Raw genomic sequence first — 16,068 nt, forward strand, 5'->3', positions numbered from 1 at the left:
ATAAATGTCTGACATCCTGCATTGGGAGCTATAGCTGTGGAAACTGTGGGGGCCCTCCTAAATCTTACCTTTGTAGCCTTGCAGCCTCCCTAGCACAGCTATTTTCAAGATGCTAGAGACTGAAACAGTGAGTAATAATGGGTCCAGCATTCTTCCAGTTGTGTGTTGCACTGAGACAGGAAGCTGCAGAAAGCCTTGTGGGGTCCTGTCAGGATCCTATTTCAGCTATCAATCCTAGCACACTCTGTGACTGGGAAAGGGCTGGCCATAACTCACGATTATTGGGCATTACTCACCACCTTGCTCTCCAGTGCATTGGAAATGGTTGTTGGAGGGGTGGGGGGGAAGGTTACAAGGTTTCAAAGCTAGGATTTGGGGGGCACTTTTGGTCACTGTGATTGTGCAATTTTCATAACATGAACTGGAATATAATTATGCCAAGGCTCTTGAAGCACCTTTTGACACTAAGGGGCTAAACAGACCGGTGTTAAATGCCAACATCGGGGCAGAGTGGGGGTGTGATGTTTTGATGCTGCGTGACTTTACACTGGCGTCACGCCAGGTGCCCAACTGCACGGCAGGGGTGGCAAAGTGCTCTGTTGGTGTAGCATTTAGACATGCTGCACCAAAGGAATGCCAAAGAGCTGCCACTGTGGTAGCAAGGGTGTCTTTGTGCCAGCACTAAAAGGAGCAGCATTTTGCCATTCTTTTTAGCAGAGGCAAAGAACCGGATCGAAGCTGTGGAGTGCGCGATCTGGCAAGGAAAGAGGCGGTGGGAAGCCACTCCAAAGGGGCAAGCTGTCAAACCCACAAATGAGTGGGAAAAGCTGTAGCATAAGCTTTCATGGACTTGGTCTACTTCCTCATCATCTGAGGAAGTAGACCAAGTCTATGAAAGCTTATGCTACAACTTGTTCCATTCAGTTTGTCTCAAGGGTGCTACAAAATCCTTTTGTATACTGATATTTCAGATTAACATGGCTGTGTCTCCGAATACTAATCCCATGAATTGGAACAGTTACAATATCAGGTTTACAACATTGTAATTGTTGAATGGGATCCAATCAAATATGTATAGGATTGCATTGTAAAACAACATAAATTCAGGTATTCAGGAATGTTATGGCAACAGCAGCTATGTTCCTTCTGTATTCACCTTAATATTTTATGTGTCTTTATATGACCTGTGAGATTTGGGCTAAAGGTTTGAAATAAAAATCACTAAATATAGCATTATATATTTATCTTGACTGAAAGACTGGGGGGTTGGAAATAGTAGAATGTACAAAGCTAAAATAAAGCATTTCTTCTACCAGGTGGATATCCTTAGAGCTCTTGGGGCTGAGATTGTAAGAACTCCATGTACAAGGTATGATGCCCCAGAATCTAATGTTCGTGTTGCTTGGAAACTGAAAAATGAAATCCCAAACTCACATATTTTGGATCAGGTAAGTGATAGTACTTCTGAAATACCATGAAGGCACTATATCCTATCTGATCTTGGAAGCAGAGTCAGCCTCACTTAATAATAATAATAATAATAATAATAATAATAGGTTTTATTTATATACCGCCAAATCACTGGGAATCCGAGCGGTTTACAATAGAGGGGATAACAGACAGTTCCCTGCCCACAGGCTTACAATCTAAAAGACACGACACAAAAGGAGAAGGGAATGGTGAGGGGTAAGAACTTAGTTCTTAGAAAGGACCTTCAAGGAATACCAGATGCTGTAGGCTATATTCAGAGGAAGCCAGTACCAAAGATCCTCTGAATAATTCTTGCACATGCACAACAACAACAACAACAACTCAAAAACAAAAACATATTATAGGGTTGCCATAAATCAGAGTCCACTTAAAAAGCTGATAGTGCTTATAGACTCCTTGCTTAATTAGATTAGCTGATTTTTCTTTTAGTCATCTGATTTCTTCACATTAACCTGAGACTGGGAGTGCATCTATACTGTAGAAATAATGCAACACCACTTTAACTGCTATAGCTCCATCCTACAGAATTATTGGATCTGTCATTTTTTTTGAGACACCAGCACTCTTTGGCAAGAAGAGATGAATGACTCCAAAGAGAACCAGAGCTGGGTATGCTATATAGCCCCTGTTGCACCCTCTAAACTAGCCTGGCATCCCTAAGTGTGATGAAGGATGCTAACAGATTACCACTGTTCAGTTAACATGTAATTGCCACTCCACACACAGATGGTACCTGTGGCTACCATCTTGACAAAAAAAACGCAGTCTTGGTTATATGCTGTCCTTGGTTAATAATACTACAGCCCTACTTTGGAAACAATTAAAGTTTCTGGACTAGTTTCAAAGGCAGTCCCACCAATTATACATTTCAATAATCCAGAGAAATTACCAGAAATGAGAACTATGTGCAAACTACTTCCATATGGCACAGCTAGTGTATTATGCAAAGCTGATAAAAGGAGCTCATGTCACAGAGGCCACTTGAGCTTCTACTGCAGGGATGGGCAAAATGAAGTTCTCCAGATGATACTGGAATGGAGCTCCCATCATCTGTAGCCAGTGGTGAAGAAGGTTGCCCATAACATCTGCATGGCCACTTACTGACTGGCTAGTCACCCTTACCTTTTTATGGATGTTTTTACAAGTGCCAGCCAAGCTCTGTGGGGATGGGCCTGGTGAACTATCTCATCTCCTTTTGAAGAGGATTAAAATTGTTCTATGCAGCCTTTCTGAACCTGGCACACTCTAGATGTGCTGAAGTACCATCCCTATGCAGTGGTCGTTGTTGATGGTATTTGTTGTCCCAAACCTGGAGGACAACAGGTTGGGGAAAGCTATTCCTATTAAACTATCTTCTCTTCAAGATTTGGATGTGAATTAATCTTTTTAGCAATAATGTACCTTTTTCTCACTATCTTTTCTACAATAGTACCGAAATCCAAGCAACCCATTGGCACACTATGACACCACAGCTGAGGAGATTCTGGAGCAATGCGATGGTATAATTAAGACTCTCCATCTCTAAATATAATGTGTGTTATTGCATTCCCTTTAACAGAAGCTAGAGACTTTGATTTTTGCCATTGTACTGCTGAACTGTAGGTATCATGATTTTATTTGTAGAAGCAAGAAACACATGAGGTGCAAACTACAGCCCTGTGTTTATTGTCTTAGATATTAGGACTGCTGTCACATATATGCCTAAAACTGTTTTATTTGCTTAATTAAAATTTAGCATTGGACAATATGTTTCTAGTCCTTGTTGTTTGTAATTCATCCTTTCTCCAGTGGTGACTTAGGCCCTCTCCAGACGGGCCTAAAGTGCGCCCTCGTCATGGCTAGGGGTTGGCCGAGGGCGCACTGCCCATATGTGCCTCACCCCTAGCATGTGATGAGGGTGTCAAAATGGTGGCGCCCTGTACACATGGGTGCCGCCATTTTGACATGATGGATGCCTAGCGTCCACACATCCCGGCATCATTGTGACGCAAGAAGAACCCACTTTTTGCGGGTTATTTTTTCTGCGTGAGATAGCCACACAGTTTGTCTGCTACAGCTCCCTCACACAGCAAAAGAAGGCGCGGATAGATCGCCCTTTTTGGGTGGTCTGTATCCCACCTTAGTAATTACTATTAGCATTAAGGAAGTCTGTGAATAATCAAGCTGCTTCTAGCCCTCCCTATATCCATTTTAGAAGTCCCAGGCAAAAATGCTAGGAGATAGCAGTGTTATGATTCGCCCAACCTGTGTCCCCTGGCCTTTCCTCTCTGTTGACAGAGCTGCGTGTGCCATGCACTCTTTTTTGCATACTTTACACTGGACTGCTGTTCTCTTGGACAATGGAGAACCTTCTTCCATTGTCATTGCTAAGGTAAAATCCAGGTGACAATTCAATTTGCTTCTAACAGAATTGGGATCTTGCCATCTTGTATTTTTCTCAAGCAGGAAATTGTTTTGAGCTCATTCTGCCCATGCAATATAATAATAATAATAATAATAATAATAATAATAATACAGAAAGTTCACACTTAATAATAGTAGCAAGTTTGCATCAGTTAGATTACTCTAGTATACATAATTATATGTTGTTTCCATCTAGAGTTTTAGAGAAGCCAAATGGTCTAACTGTAGACTCCTCCCTCCTGTTCTTTAACTGCAGGCAAAGTTGATATGTTTGTGGCTGGAGCTGGCACAGGAGGTACCATCAGTGGTGTTGCCAGAAAGCTGAAGGAGAAATGTCCAGAATGCAAAGTAAGTAACAGGATTCTTGCCCTTGGCTCAAATATTTAGGCTCATGGTAAAAAACTTTATATAGCCATGGACCAACAGGGCCTTGGGAACCCATGTTCTTAAAGCACTAGGGAGTTGACATCTGTCTTGAACAAATAGAGTCTACACACATACATTTGATGCACTAGAAATCCCTGAACTCTTCCCCTAATTTCATGAATGGTTGGAATCCTGTTGGGTAGTTCCAACTGGAGTAGACTCATTGACACTATTTGTTGAATGGTGAGTCAACACTTAGGTAACTGAGTAAATGGCTCTACTCTGAAGAGAGTGTGCTTAGTACACTCAAATATTGGCCTAAATCCTATTGTTAGTTGTGACTAGAATAGGAATTAGACCAATCAGTGAATGAGTTAGACCAATTAGTGAATGTATTCATCTCATGTTTCTGTCTGCAGCATCCCTGCTCTCACATGATAGGACTGACATGCATATGTAGTCCTAGACACGTGAAAGCATTAACTTAGGCAAGAGGAGGAAAACATCTGGCCCATGGACTTAATGTGGTGTGTAAAGTTTCCCCATCTAGTCCAAAGAGGGTTGTGGTCAAGCCCCACCCCTGGGGGTATCCTGAAGGGAATCCCTACCATCTCATCACTGATCAGTGACAGGACGGTTTCCCTTCCTGGGTTTGTTTCTCCTTGCTTTTCCCCACTCAGAAAAAGAGCAAAACTAGACATTTGAAATGACACCTACAAGTGCTAGTGGGAATACTTTGTTCTTCCACCTTCTTCCCTATACGCGTGAGGTAGCCACACGGTTTGTGTGGGCATATTTTGCAACAAAGGTGAATTGTGCTTGTTTTTATCCTGTTATAATCTGTTAGTCTTCCCAGATGGAAAACTCCTGGCATGGACCACATTTCTTTATGGTCTCTTATGGGCTTCACTTACTTTGGCCCAAAATAAACCTGAGGAATACGTGGCATCTCCATCCCCACCCCCACCCCCACCTTGCAAACTGCACAGCCCCCCCCCCCCCCGACCATTTCTGGGTCATTGGAGAGCAAAGGGATCAGTAGCAATGCATCCAGTTATTTTTCTTTGGCTAGACACACAGTGGCAAGCACCTGCAGGGACTCTGTGCAGCATGGCCAGCTAAAGCAAAATAGCTGGAAGCATCACTGCTGATCCCTTTGCTCTCTGACAACCCAGAAATAGCCATGGTTTACAAGGTGGACTATGGGAGGGCTTTTGGTCATTGTGGGGTTGAAACATAATTCCAATGTAAGCAATAGTGTAAGTTCAGTTTACACTGTAACTTGCCAACAGGATATGAGCCAGGATTTTCTGGACAAAAATGAATTTTGCATCATTTGTAAATTGTGTACACAAAATTGTGTTAATTTTTGTTTAAGATAGATTGATCAGAAGTTCAAAACTTTCTAACCAGTTCCTCTTCTTCCACAGATTGTTGGAGTAGATCCTGATGGCTCAATTGTTGCTTTGCCCAGCTCCCTGAACACAGTGGCAGCAGAAGATACAACAATGGAAGTGGAAGGAATTGGACATGATTTTATCCCAACGGTACTTGATCGATCTGTAAGTAACAGTACAGCCAATGTCAGGAGACTCAGGAATGAAATGTGGTTTCTTCATAAGAGCAATCAGCTTCAGAGTCCCCATATGATTCATTTGAAACAAGAGTAGTTGATTCTTGACACACAGTGTCATCCAGCAAATGTACATATGTGTAGTAGCATGACCTGTAACACCATGGTTGTGATCCTGTATCATGATCTGTTATGCATAACTTTATGCTAGTGGAGCTATACCACTAATACAGTATGCAGCAGTATTACAGAATTGCAACAATGCACAACCAGTTTCTATGCAAGATGTCCTGCTATGCAACGGGGGTTCCCACCACATAATGGGGCATTGCATAATATGCCCCATTGCTCAGTGCAGGTTCTCACTACACAATGGGGAACCACACAAAGCACAGGGCACCCATGGCTTTCCACTGCCCTCAGCTCTGGGTTATCAGTGCCTCATGGCTCTGATGGGGGAACATTGTCCCCCTTGTGCTGTCAATGCTAGAGAAGTCTGTCCTACAAAGTGCCATACTTTTGTGCATTATGACCATTGTACAATGCCCACACTGCTCATTTTGCTTATTCAGTGCTCCCAATGGCATAGCTGCAACAATAAGCCCCTCCTGGGAATATGAATGTTGTGAGACCCTTGTAATGCTAAACTATTTACAACATTGTAAATTCTCAACAGGATGACAGTTCCTATACTGTATCTCATCAGCTGGTGAAATTTAGAAAATAATATCATAGAAGAGACTCAGAGGTTGGCTGTAGCAACTCATTTAAGCATGGCTTTTTAAAACTAAATTTATTGGAGAAAGAATGCCTGAAATTGATCATACCAGCAATATGTCAGCATCTCCGCAACCATACTCTGTGTCAAACAATCTTTTTTTTAAAAAAAAACAGTCCACTTCTACCATGTTTGTTGTTATTTTGTGTCTTAGGTAAATTCCAACTTACAGCAACCTGATCATAGGGTTTTCTTTGCAATATGTCTTCAGTAGAGGGGAGGTTTGCCTTCCTCTGAGGCTGCGACAATGTGACTTGCCCAGGGTCACACAGCAGGTTTCTGGGACTGAGCAGAAATTTGAACTCTGGTCTCCCAGACTCTTATTCCCACATTCAGACCACTCTACTATAATAATGCCTTTATATTAAATTGGAAGTAAATTTCACTTGATAACAATAGATATTGCTCCTGAGAATATGCACATAGGATTGCAACCTATTGGCCTGAGAGACTGCCCACAGTGTATGCATATATTTCTTTTGTCTTTCTGGCGTGAAGGTTTTTGCAGGTTTTTGAAACATCACAAAGATACGCAAATCCTCTTTACCAAATAGATGAGAGTTTATTGATTGGTTGATTTAATTTATATCAAGATAAAGAAACAATACATTTGAAAAGAACAAAAAGCAAATTACTGAATTAAAAAAACAGCGTGTTTTACTTTGAAGCTTTTGTTAACCCTCTGAAGACTCCGACATCATTTTCCAATCCTACATGCAACAGATAGATCAGACCTGAAAAACTCCATCTACCCTCTGTCTTTTACCTCCTTTGTAGGTGATCGATCAGTGGTGCAAGAGCAATGACACGGAATCCTTTCTCATGGCCCGTAGACTTATTAGAGATGAAGGTTTGCTTTGCGGTAAGCATCGCTGAAAAGTGTTGTGCCTATCAACAAAGACATGTTACATTTAATCATGCCCTTTACCATATGACAAGTATCCTTGGTTTGCATCCTGATGAAGCAAGGAACCAATCCTTGCTATAATGTTACCATGGAACCACTGACCATATTAGCTAGTGATTCTGGTAGTTAATGGCTGAGATTGTATATCAGATTCTACGTGGGACAAGGTTTCACCTTTGTACCTGTGGCTTATATATGCTGTTCTACTGTTGCTTTATAGGGGCTAGCTAGACTATACAGTTAAAGTATTTCTAATTCCAGTCAAATAGAATGTGATCTGGCCACACACAATTCACAAGAGTTTTAGCTTTTTGTGAGGTGTGTGTGTGGGGGGGGCTTCTTAAACTCTGCAGAAAAAAGCCTTCATGGTGGTTTTTTTTTTACCAGAGTATCTGGGGAAATCCTCGGAAATGTGCATTGTCCCATGGATGGTCATGATGGCTGTGCATTTTTGCCAGAGGGAGTTGTGGCATTGAATAGATGTGGATGTGTGAATATGTGAATGTGAATAAATATGAATGTGTGAATGAGATATGAATTAAAATGTGCACATTTGCACAGGAAAGTGAAAACAACTGTCAATGTGAATGTGTGAAAATCTGCAATAATTTGCATAATACACTTACATGTAGACTAACCCTAAATGACCTTTTCACTACATGTTGAGTAATGTATTTGTTCTCTTCTTCATTTGGTAGGAGGCAGTGCAGGCAGTGCAATGTCTGTGGCAGTGAAAGCTGCCAAGGAGCTAAAAGAGGGCCAACGCTGTGTTGTCCTCTTACCTGACTCTGTGAGGAATTACATGTAAGACAGTATTTATTTCTTCTTTTCATCTGTGGACACCCTAAGTTGAAACATTAAAAGTATAAAGATAATAAAAGTCCTATGAGAGGAGAAGCATATGTCCTTTTTATTTCATCCTCATATTAATCACCGAACCTCTTTAGACTCTGGATTTCTGCTGATGCCACTGAAGGTTCAGCTAGCAAATGGCTCATTCAGAAAGATCGGTAATAAGATGCCACTGTGACCACACGGAGGTTGTGTTTTCAAACACATTTTGCCTTCTAGTTGCCTAAAATTCTTGCTTACTTAACTGGCACAAACAGGTGTATCACCTTATTCAACAATGCCACAAATGATTTCCATCATGAAAGCTGTGTAATATGCCTTCACCCTGCTATCTTTTCTATCTGTAATTAAATTTAAAGATTGTTAGTACCTTGTGGGCTACAAAATGGCAATTAAAGTAGACAAGTGCTACTTTGATGGATGCTAAGGGAAAATATATCATGTATTCATCTTTGTTCCTTACCTTTAGGTCTAAGTTTCTGAATGACAAATGGATGACCAAGAATGGATTTCTAAAAGAAGATGTTCAAGAACATCATCCTTGGTATGATCCAGAGGGTTAAATCTGTCTTTAAGAATGCATATTACCAACATCTAACCCATTTCCCCTTCTGCAATGGAATTTTCTTAGAGATATGTGCTTTGGCAATCAGACTTGCCAATTAGGCCTTTGTTTGCCTTCTAATCACTTTCTAACAAATGTAAAGTGCAAAGGTGAGGAAAATCACATGCTATCACAAACAGATCTTTTTTCACCACTTGACAGAGAACATGTTTTGAAAATGAGATCAGCATTTCAACATCTATGTTTTCTACAGTACAGAAAAGCAAGTAGAGTAGTGGGGCACTACAAAGCCTGTGGGGCATTGCAAAAGCAAGTGCTTATCACTCTTGTTTTTCAAAATCTGAATAACTTTTGCTTGATTAAATCCAGAGATGCACTTAGGAGGAGTACATCCAGACTGGCCAAAATTTTATACTGTTTCTTGCATATGTTTGAGATCTATGGCATCCAGTCCATATCAAATTTTGTGATCTGTCACTGGTGTTCTTGCAAGTCTTGCCATCATTCAGTGTATAGGATATGTGTATTTTGCACTGAGTCAGGGACGTAGCCGGGGAGGGGGTCTGTGGGGTCCGAACCCCCCCCCCTTCCGTTAGATTCAATAAATGGTGCATGCCGCCGCACCGCCACACTCAAGCTCCATTATAATGGTGGCACTTAGTCTGGACGCCCCCCTTCCCAAAATCCTGGCTACGTCCCTGATTGAGGGAATAGTTGCACAGATGCATATCTTTGTTCCAAAATAACTTTCTTGTAAAGGTACTCATGCTTGAAAGAGTAACATAAGACTCAGCCCTGCATGGCTTGTAGAACTGAGAACAAATTCTGTAGGTCCTTTTCATATTATATTACACTGAAGACATATTGCATTCCTCCTCCTCCTCCTCCTCCTCCTCCCCTCTTTTTATTTATTTTTTGCTTTGTGCATGTAGATTCTATACTCTAATCCTTACACAGAAAGTCTCCAAGATTTTCATCAGAGTCCTTCTCAACGTGGTAAGAGGAAGTGACATTTCCAGCTGCCATTTTGGGAAGGACTTGGATAAAGATAGCGGTATATACGATCACTGATGGTGAGTGCAGCCCATGCGGAAAAGGTCAAAGAAGAGAGATTGGCTCCTGGACTCCTTACATATGCTCATCCCAGTGCAGAACCACATTTCAAATAAGATGTAAACCAGCTTCAGATTGGCATAAGTTAACAACATGTGATGTCTTTTTTGCTTGACAGGTGGTGGAATATGAAGGTTCAGAAACTGAATCTTGCAGCCCCTCTGACTCTTCTCCCAGATGTGAACTGTCAAAAAGCAATTGAAATTCTCCGTGAGAAGTCATATGACCAGGCACCAGTTGTTGCTGAATCAGGGTAACTCTCTTATTAGCTGAAGACTTGTTTCAGCAAACAGTAGCCTTCCAGAGAATTCCACAGTCCCTGTGATCTAAAGAGAGAGTGAAGAACACCTGTGATTTGCATCATGACAGAGAAAAATGAAATTGAGAAGTATTGTAACCAGCACAATAGGAGGAACTGGGAGGGGATGTGTCCTTCAGTACATTGAGCAGAAGGTATAGGTTCAGTCCTCTTGATTCAGGGAGGGCCACTGAAGCTTCAGCTTGGCCACTGAAAACTGCCCATCCAGGAATGTCAGCCTGCTGCATCTGATTGATAGGAAAATAGACCTCCTCTACTTGCAGGAGCTGCTGCTCTTGTGTCAGGAATTGGGGATTTTTTTTACCATCCCTACATATTCCCTACACTATTGAATATGTAGGAATCATGAATATGAATCTGTTATGAATTTGTAACTATGATTATGAATTCCAGCCATTGTTTACTGTGGCCCTGAAAGACATAAGTTGAACAGGTGCTGATTCTCTCAAGGTGAACATAAATAATAGGAAAAACTTAACCTGATAAATTCATACGATTAAAACGATATGAATGGGTCTAATTTAAAAGATGCCAACTACATCTATGTGAGCTACTATTATACTAATTCTGCAGAAAGTGAGTTCTCCAACCCATCATCATATTCTGTGTGTTCCAAATCTTGTCTCTGGGGTGTGAAAATTCAAATGCATGTATTTCATTTCTTTCTTTTTTCCTGACTTGAGAAGTGACACTGGAAAAAAATGTTGTGTTCTTTCCTGAAGGCTCATCTTGGGAATGGTAACCCTCAGCAACATACTCTCCTCAATTCTAGCAGGAAATGCCCAGTTCTCGGACCCAGTTATGAAAGTCATTTACCAACAGTTTTCAAAGGTATTTATCTTTAAAATTAAAGAGAAATCTGCAAGTCATATCTGGAATCTGTAGTGGCAAATGTAGGCATATGTTAACCCTATCCCTGCATATATTTATTTTTTATTGCTGTGGAGGCATTACAGTACTTCCTCCCTTTGCAGTGACCAAAGTCCTCAGTTGGATTATAAAGCCGTTAAAGACCTCCACTCACAGCCTTTCATTCCTGGAGAGGCATGGGGTGGGATGACAAAAGCATCTGGCTGTGTCTCTGCAATCATGCATATAGTGATTACATCGTCTGCTGAGAGCTCCAAAGAACCCCAGCAGATGCAGTGGAGAATGCAATCACTTGGCATCTGGCTACAGAGATATAGGCAGACACTTCTGGGATCCCAGCTCCTGCTTTCCCCAGTCACAAATAGCTGCAGGTGAGGATCTACAGTAGGTCCACAAATAGTAAGTGGCTCATTGTAACACAGTTCCACATGTGGAACTACTATGCTATGCTGAACCATGAAGAATTGTAGCCATTATGTGTTTAGTGGATCCACTGAGTATAATACAAAGAACTTAAATGCAAGGGGACAGAAAATGGTATATGAAAAGAAGAAAGGAATGCCTTGAATGACTCACTTTATGTTTGGTACCTGTCTGCAGATTAGCCTGGATGACACGCTTGGCAAACTTTCAAGAATCTTGGAAAATGATCACTTTGCTATTGTTGTCCATGAAGTGGAGCAATGTAAGTAATTTAATCAATTTTTTTTAAAAGAATAGGATAAGGATCTTTTAAGGTCAGTAGATTTAAAACAGCTTTAACTTACTTGATGCATTCCTAGGCATGCAATAGCTCCCTTCATTTTGTGTATCACATGAAGAGATTCTCTATAGAATGGGACTATGTGGCTACCATGGTGGCCCTTGGAGTCACACGGTGCCACTGGTCTCATCAACAAAATTCCCACATTAGGTGTAGAATCTGTTGTAAAGGAAAGTCTATGTACTTCCACCTCCATCTGCTTAAGTCTTTCATACATTCTAACATCCCTACTGTGCAAAGGTGGATTAGGAGGCATGGCATATGGCCCAGACGTCCAATTGTATTATCTTACTTACTCCTGCTGCCATCATCCATCTCTGACTATTACTGGTACATACTTGTAGGGCTGTCAGAGACCCCTCAAAGCAAGACAATATTTGGGTGCTTCAAAGAGCTGAATGCCTCAATCTCAGACAGTTTTCCTCCCAACCTGCTGTCTACCAGATGTTTTGAGCTTTGTTATTGTTGTTATCTGCCCTCGAGTTGACCTCGACTTATGGACCCTGTAGCTGAGACATCTCCAACACTCCCTATCATCCACTGCTCTGCTTAGGTCTTGTAGTTAGGCCCATGACTTCCTTGATTGAGTCTATCCTTCTGGTGTACAGTCTTCCTCTCTTTCTGCTGCCTTCTACCTTTCCTAGCATTATTGTCTTTTCCAATTATTCATGCCTTTGCATTATGGACCAAAGTATGAAAGCCTCATTTTAATCACCTTGGCTTCCAGGGAGAGGTCAGGCTTGATCTGTTAAAGGACACACACACACTTTTTTTTAGCTGTCCACAGCATTCTCAGCACTCTTCTCCAGCACCACATCTCACATGAGTTGATTTACTTTTTATCTGCTTTATTCACTGTCCAGCTCTCACATCTGTGCATCGTAATGGGGTATACATTGGCTTGGACAATTCTAACTTAATTGTATATCTCAGCTCTTTAGGATCTTGTCTAGTTCTTTCATCACTTCCCTTCCAATTCCAGTCTTCTTTTAATTTCTTGACTGCAGTCTCCATTCTGATCAATGTTTGATTCAAGGTATGGGAAATCTTTAACTATTTTGATTTTCTCATTGTCTAGGTTGAATTTATGTAATAACAATAATAATAATACAGTAGAGTCTCAATTATCCAACCTTCGATTATCCAACATTCCGGATTATCCAACGTCGCTGCTCAGTGATTTCTTTACATTTTCAGAGGACTGAACTGTTTATACAGTATATATTGTACATCACAATGTTGATCAGTGATTTCTTTACATTTTTAGAGGACTGTTTATACATTACAATGTTATTCCTATAACGTTACTGCAATATTACTTTTACTGTTACTGCAATAAAATTTCAATACGTTTGCAATTCATAGTGATTTCAAGGCTTTTCTTGGACCCTCCGGATTATCCAACATTTTCGGCTATCCAGCTATCAGCCCGCCCATTTATGTTGGATAATCAAGACTCTACTGTGATAATAATAATAATAATAATAATAATAATAATTATTATTATTATTATTATTATTATTATTATTTATATCCCACTCTTCAGCCAAGGCTATCAATGAATTTATGTAGATCTGTAGTCATTATTTTTGTTTTCTTTATGTTCAGCAACAATTCTGCCTTTACCCTTTCTTCTCTGACCTTCCTTAGTTCCAAATCTGGTCTTCAATTTATTCAATGTCTTCTGTTGCTATTATGGTGTTGTCTGCATAGGTTGTTGATGTTCCTTCCTCCTATCTTCACTCCTCCTTTTCTGATTCTAATTCTGCTTTTCTTATGATATTTTCAGCATATAAGTTAAATAAATAGGATGATAGAATGCAGCCTTGCCTGACACCTTTTCCTACTGGGAACCACTCTCTGAATTCTGTACTGACAGTGGCCTCTTGTCCTAGGTACAGATTCCTCATCAGGACTATCAAATGTAGTGGGACTCGCATGTCGTTGAAGTGTGTTCCATAGCTTTTCATGATCTATACAGTCAAATGCTTTGCTGTAGTCTAAGAAACACATGCTGATTCTTTTTAAAAATGCTTTGGTGCGCTTCATTAGCCGTCTTATGTTTATAATGTGGTCCCTAGTGCTTCTTCCTTTTCTGAATCCTGTTTGTACCTCTGGAATTTCTCTTTCCATGTATGGTTGGAGTCTATGCTGCAGAAGTTGAGAATTATTTTCCTTGCATGTGAGATTAATGCTATGCTCCTATAGTTGCTGTAGTCTTTTGTGATACCTTTCTTGTGGATTGGTATTGAACAATTTCCAGTCTGTTGGCCACCTCTTTGTTTTCCATATTTGTTGGCATATTTTAATTAGCACTAGAGTTGCATCTGTCCATGGGCATTGTAACAGTTCAATTCAGATATCATCTGTTCCTGATGATTTATTTTGTCCAATTTCCTTTAATGCAGACTCCACTTAACTTCTTAGAATTTGGGGTTCATCTTCGTATGGTTCTTCATTCCAAATGTCATTCATTTCTTCATCTCTTTTGTATAACTCCTCTGTGTATTGCCTCCAGCATATTTTTGTTTCTTTTTGTTCCTGTATTATATTCTCTTTTTCCCCATATAGCACCCCTACCCTTGGTTTTAACTAGGCTTTAATATACCAGTTTTTTGGTAGAGGTCTCTCATCCTCCCAGTCATTAAGTAGCTGAAATCTTGCATCAAAGTGTGTGAATATAATGCCATTTCATGCTCCATGCTTCTCCCTATGCTTCATGTTCCATGCTTCTCTCTCAAAAATCCATGGCAGTTGTTGCCCTAAAGCACTGCTACAGCTGTTTACAGGCCAGTGGGAAGTAGCCAGATAGTATCCAGCTGCAGTTCTGCAGCTGGGGAAATTCATGAGCAACCTCAGTTCTCCATCCCTGGCTCCAGAACTGCAGCTGGGCATTGCTTGGTCACTTACAGCCAACTAGCAAATGGCGGTGGCAGTGCCCCCAGGCTTGACACTTGCCTTGGGAGCACTTGGATGTTGCATGAAGAGTTACTTAATAGCTCCTTGTGCAACATCTAAAAACAGACACATACACATGTAATCCTGAGATGCACTAGCAGGATTCTAGCCAATGTTAGAAATTCTCATTTGAGCACATATGTAACTGTCCTAAATTTCTGTGTGATTCCAGACAATGCAGATGGCACCTCCTTCATGAAACAGATGGTATTCAGTGTGGCTACAGCTGTTGACCTCCTCAGCTTTGTCACTCCAAAGGACAAGAGCCATGAGATAAGAGGTGCAACATCCAAATCAGCTTCTTTTGAAAGAACTTTCTCTGCAGCAGAATTAGAAAGAAAATAACTCTTTATTAAAGTATAACCTTCTGGCATTGTTTGCCAATACGGCTAGGTGCACCTGTTTTAATTTGTCTAAAAGTTCTTGGACATAATGTATTCAATGTCATCCTAATGCTACCAAAGGGAATAATCTGGGATCAGGATGATCTGAGAAGAGCTTTTAAAATTGAAATAAGCAACTATTATGATAACCTGTAAAAAATGAGATTCTTGGAAGAAAACAGATTCTTGGAAGTCCTATGAGGTTTTGCAGAATCGATTTCTATGTGATGTTTTGTTTGCATTAATGGTGTCTGATAAATGTATGTCAAAATCTGCTGGCAGAGGAATAAATACTACACATGCAATAGATTTTTTGAAATAAATGTAGAGTCCCTATTTTTGAGGGAGTTTTTCACACTCAAGTCCCAGTGAAATTATGACTGAGCCAACTAGACTTAATTCTAGTTATCCTCAATATATAGGGGCAGATAACATTCTGCATCTGTTATATAATGAACACATTCAAAATTGCTCTGTGGATTTTAGTGTGGGCAGACTGCAAAAATAATTGCAAGATAGAAAAACAGTGGCCAATCTGACAAAAATGTTTTCTGCATTTGTCCCAACTCTACTCAGATGTCGACTGGGCCATTACTTCAGTAATTGTATAATATGTTGTGTTTGTTAATTGCTGTCAGGTTGGATTTGATTTATGCCAACCCTATGAATGAGAGACCTCCTAGATACCTTGCTATTAACATCCCTGCTCACTTCTTGCAAATTTAGG

At 40.5% G+C, this 16,068-nt stretch overlaps 1 protein-coding gene across 1 annotated transcript in view; it reads left to right on the forward strand.

The window, feature by feature from the left end:
• The window catches only part of LOC149319542 (cystathionine beta-synthase-like), a 31,488-nt gene extending 15,766 nt beyond the window's left edge, over positions 1-15,722 (forward strand). Inside the window, exons 5-15 of the mRNA XM_089508094.1 lie at positions 1,317-1,448; positions 2,921-2,990; positions 4,151-4,242; positions 5,691-5,822; positions 7,389-7,473; positions 8,217-8,322; positions 8,840-8,914; positions 10,167-10,301; positions 11,090-11,198; positions 11,838-11,922; positions 15,131-15,722. Of these exons, the coding sequence (XP_089364220.1) occupies positions 1,317-1,448; positions 2,921-2,990; positions 4,151-4,242; positions 5,691-5,822; positions 7,389-7,473; positions 8,217-8,322; positions 8,840-8,914; positions 10,167-10,301; positions 11,090-11,198; positions 11,838-11,922; positions 15,131-15,303 (1,194 nt within the window). The 3' untranslated portion in view covers positions 15,304-15,722. The remainder of the gene's footprint in view (positions 1-1,316; positions 1,449-2,920; positions 2,991-4,150; positions 4,243-5,690; positions 5,823-7,388; positions 7,474-8,216; positions 8,323-8,839; positions 8,915-10,166; positions 10,302-11,089; positions 11,199-11,837; positions 11,923-15,130) is intronic.
• Positions 15,723-16,068: the final 346 nt, after the last annotated feature.

This window comes from Sceloporus occidentalis, unplaced genomic scaffold (assembly GCF_023333645.1).
Source record: "Sceloporus occidentalis isolate IW3139 unplaced genomic scaffold, rSceOcc1.0.p SCAF_2, whole genome shotgun sequence".
In the NCBI taxonomy this organism is placed as follows: domain Eukaryota; kingdom Metazoa; phylum Chordata; class Lepidosauria; order Squamata; family Phrynosomatidae; genus Sceloporus; species Sceloporus occidentalis.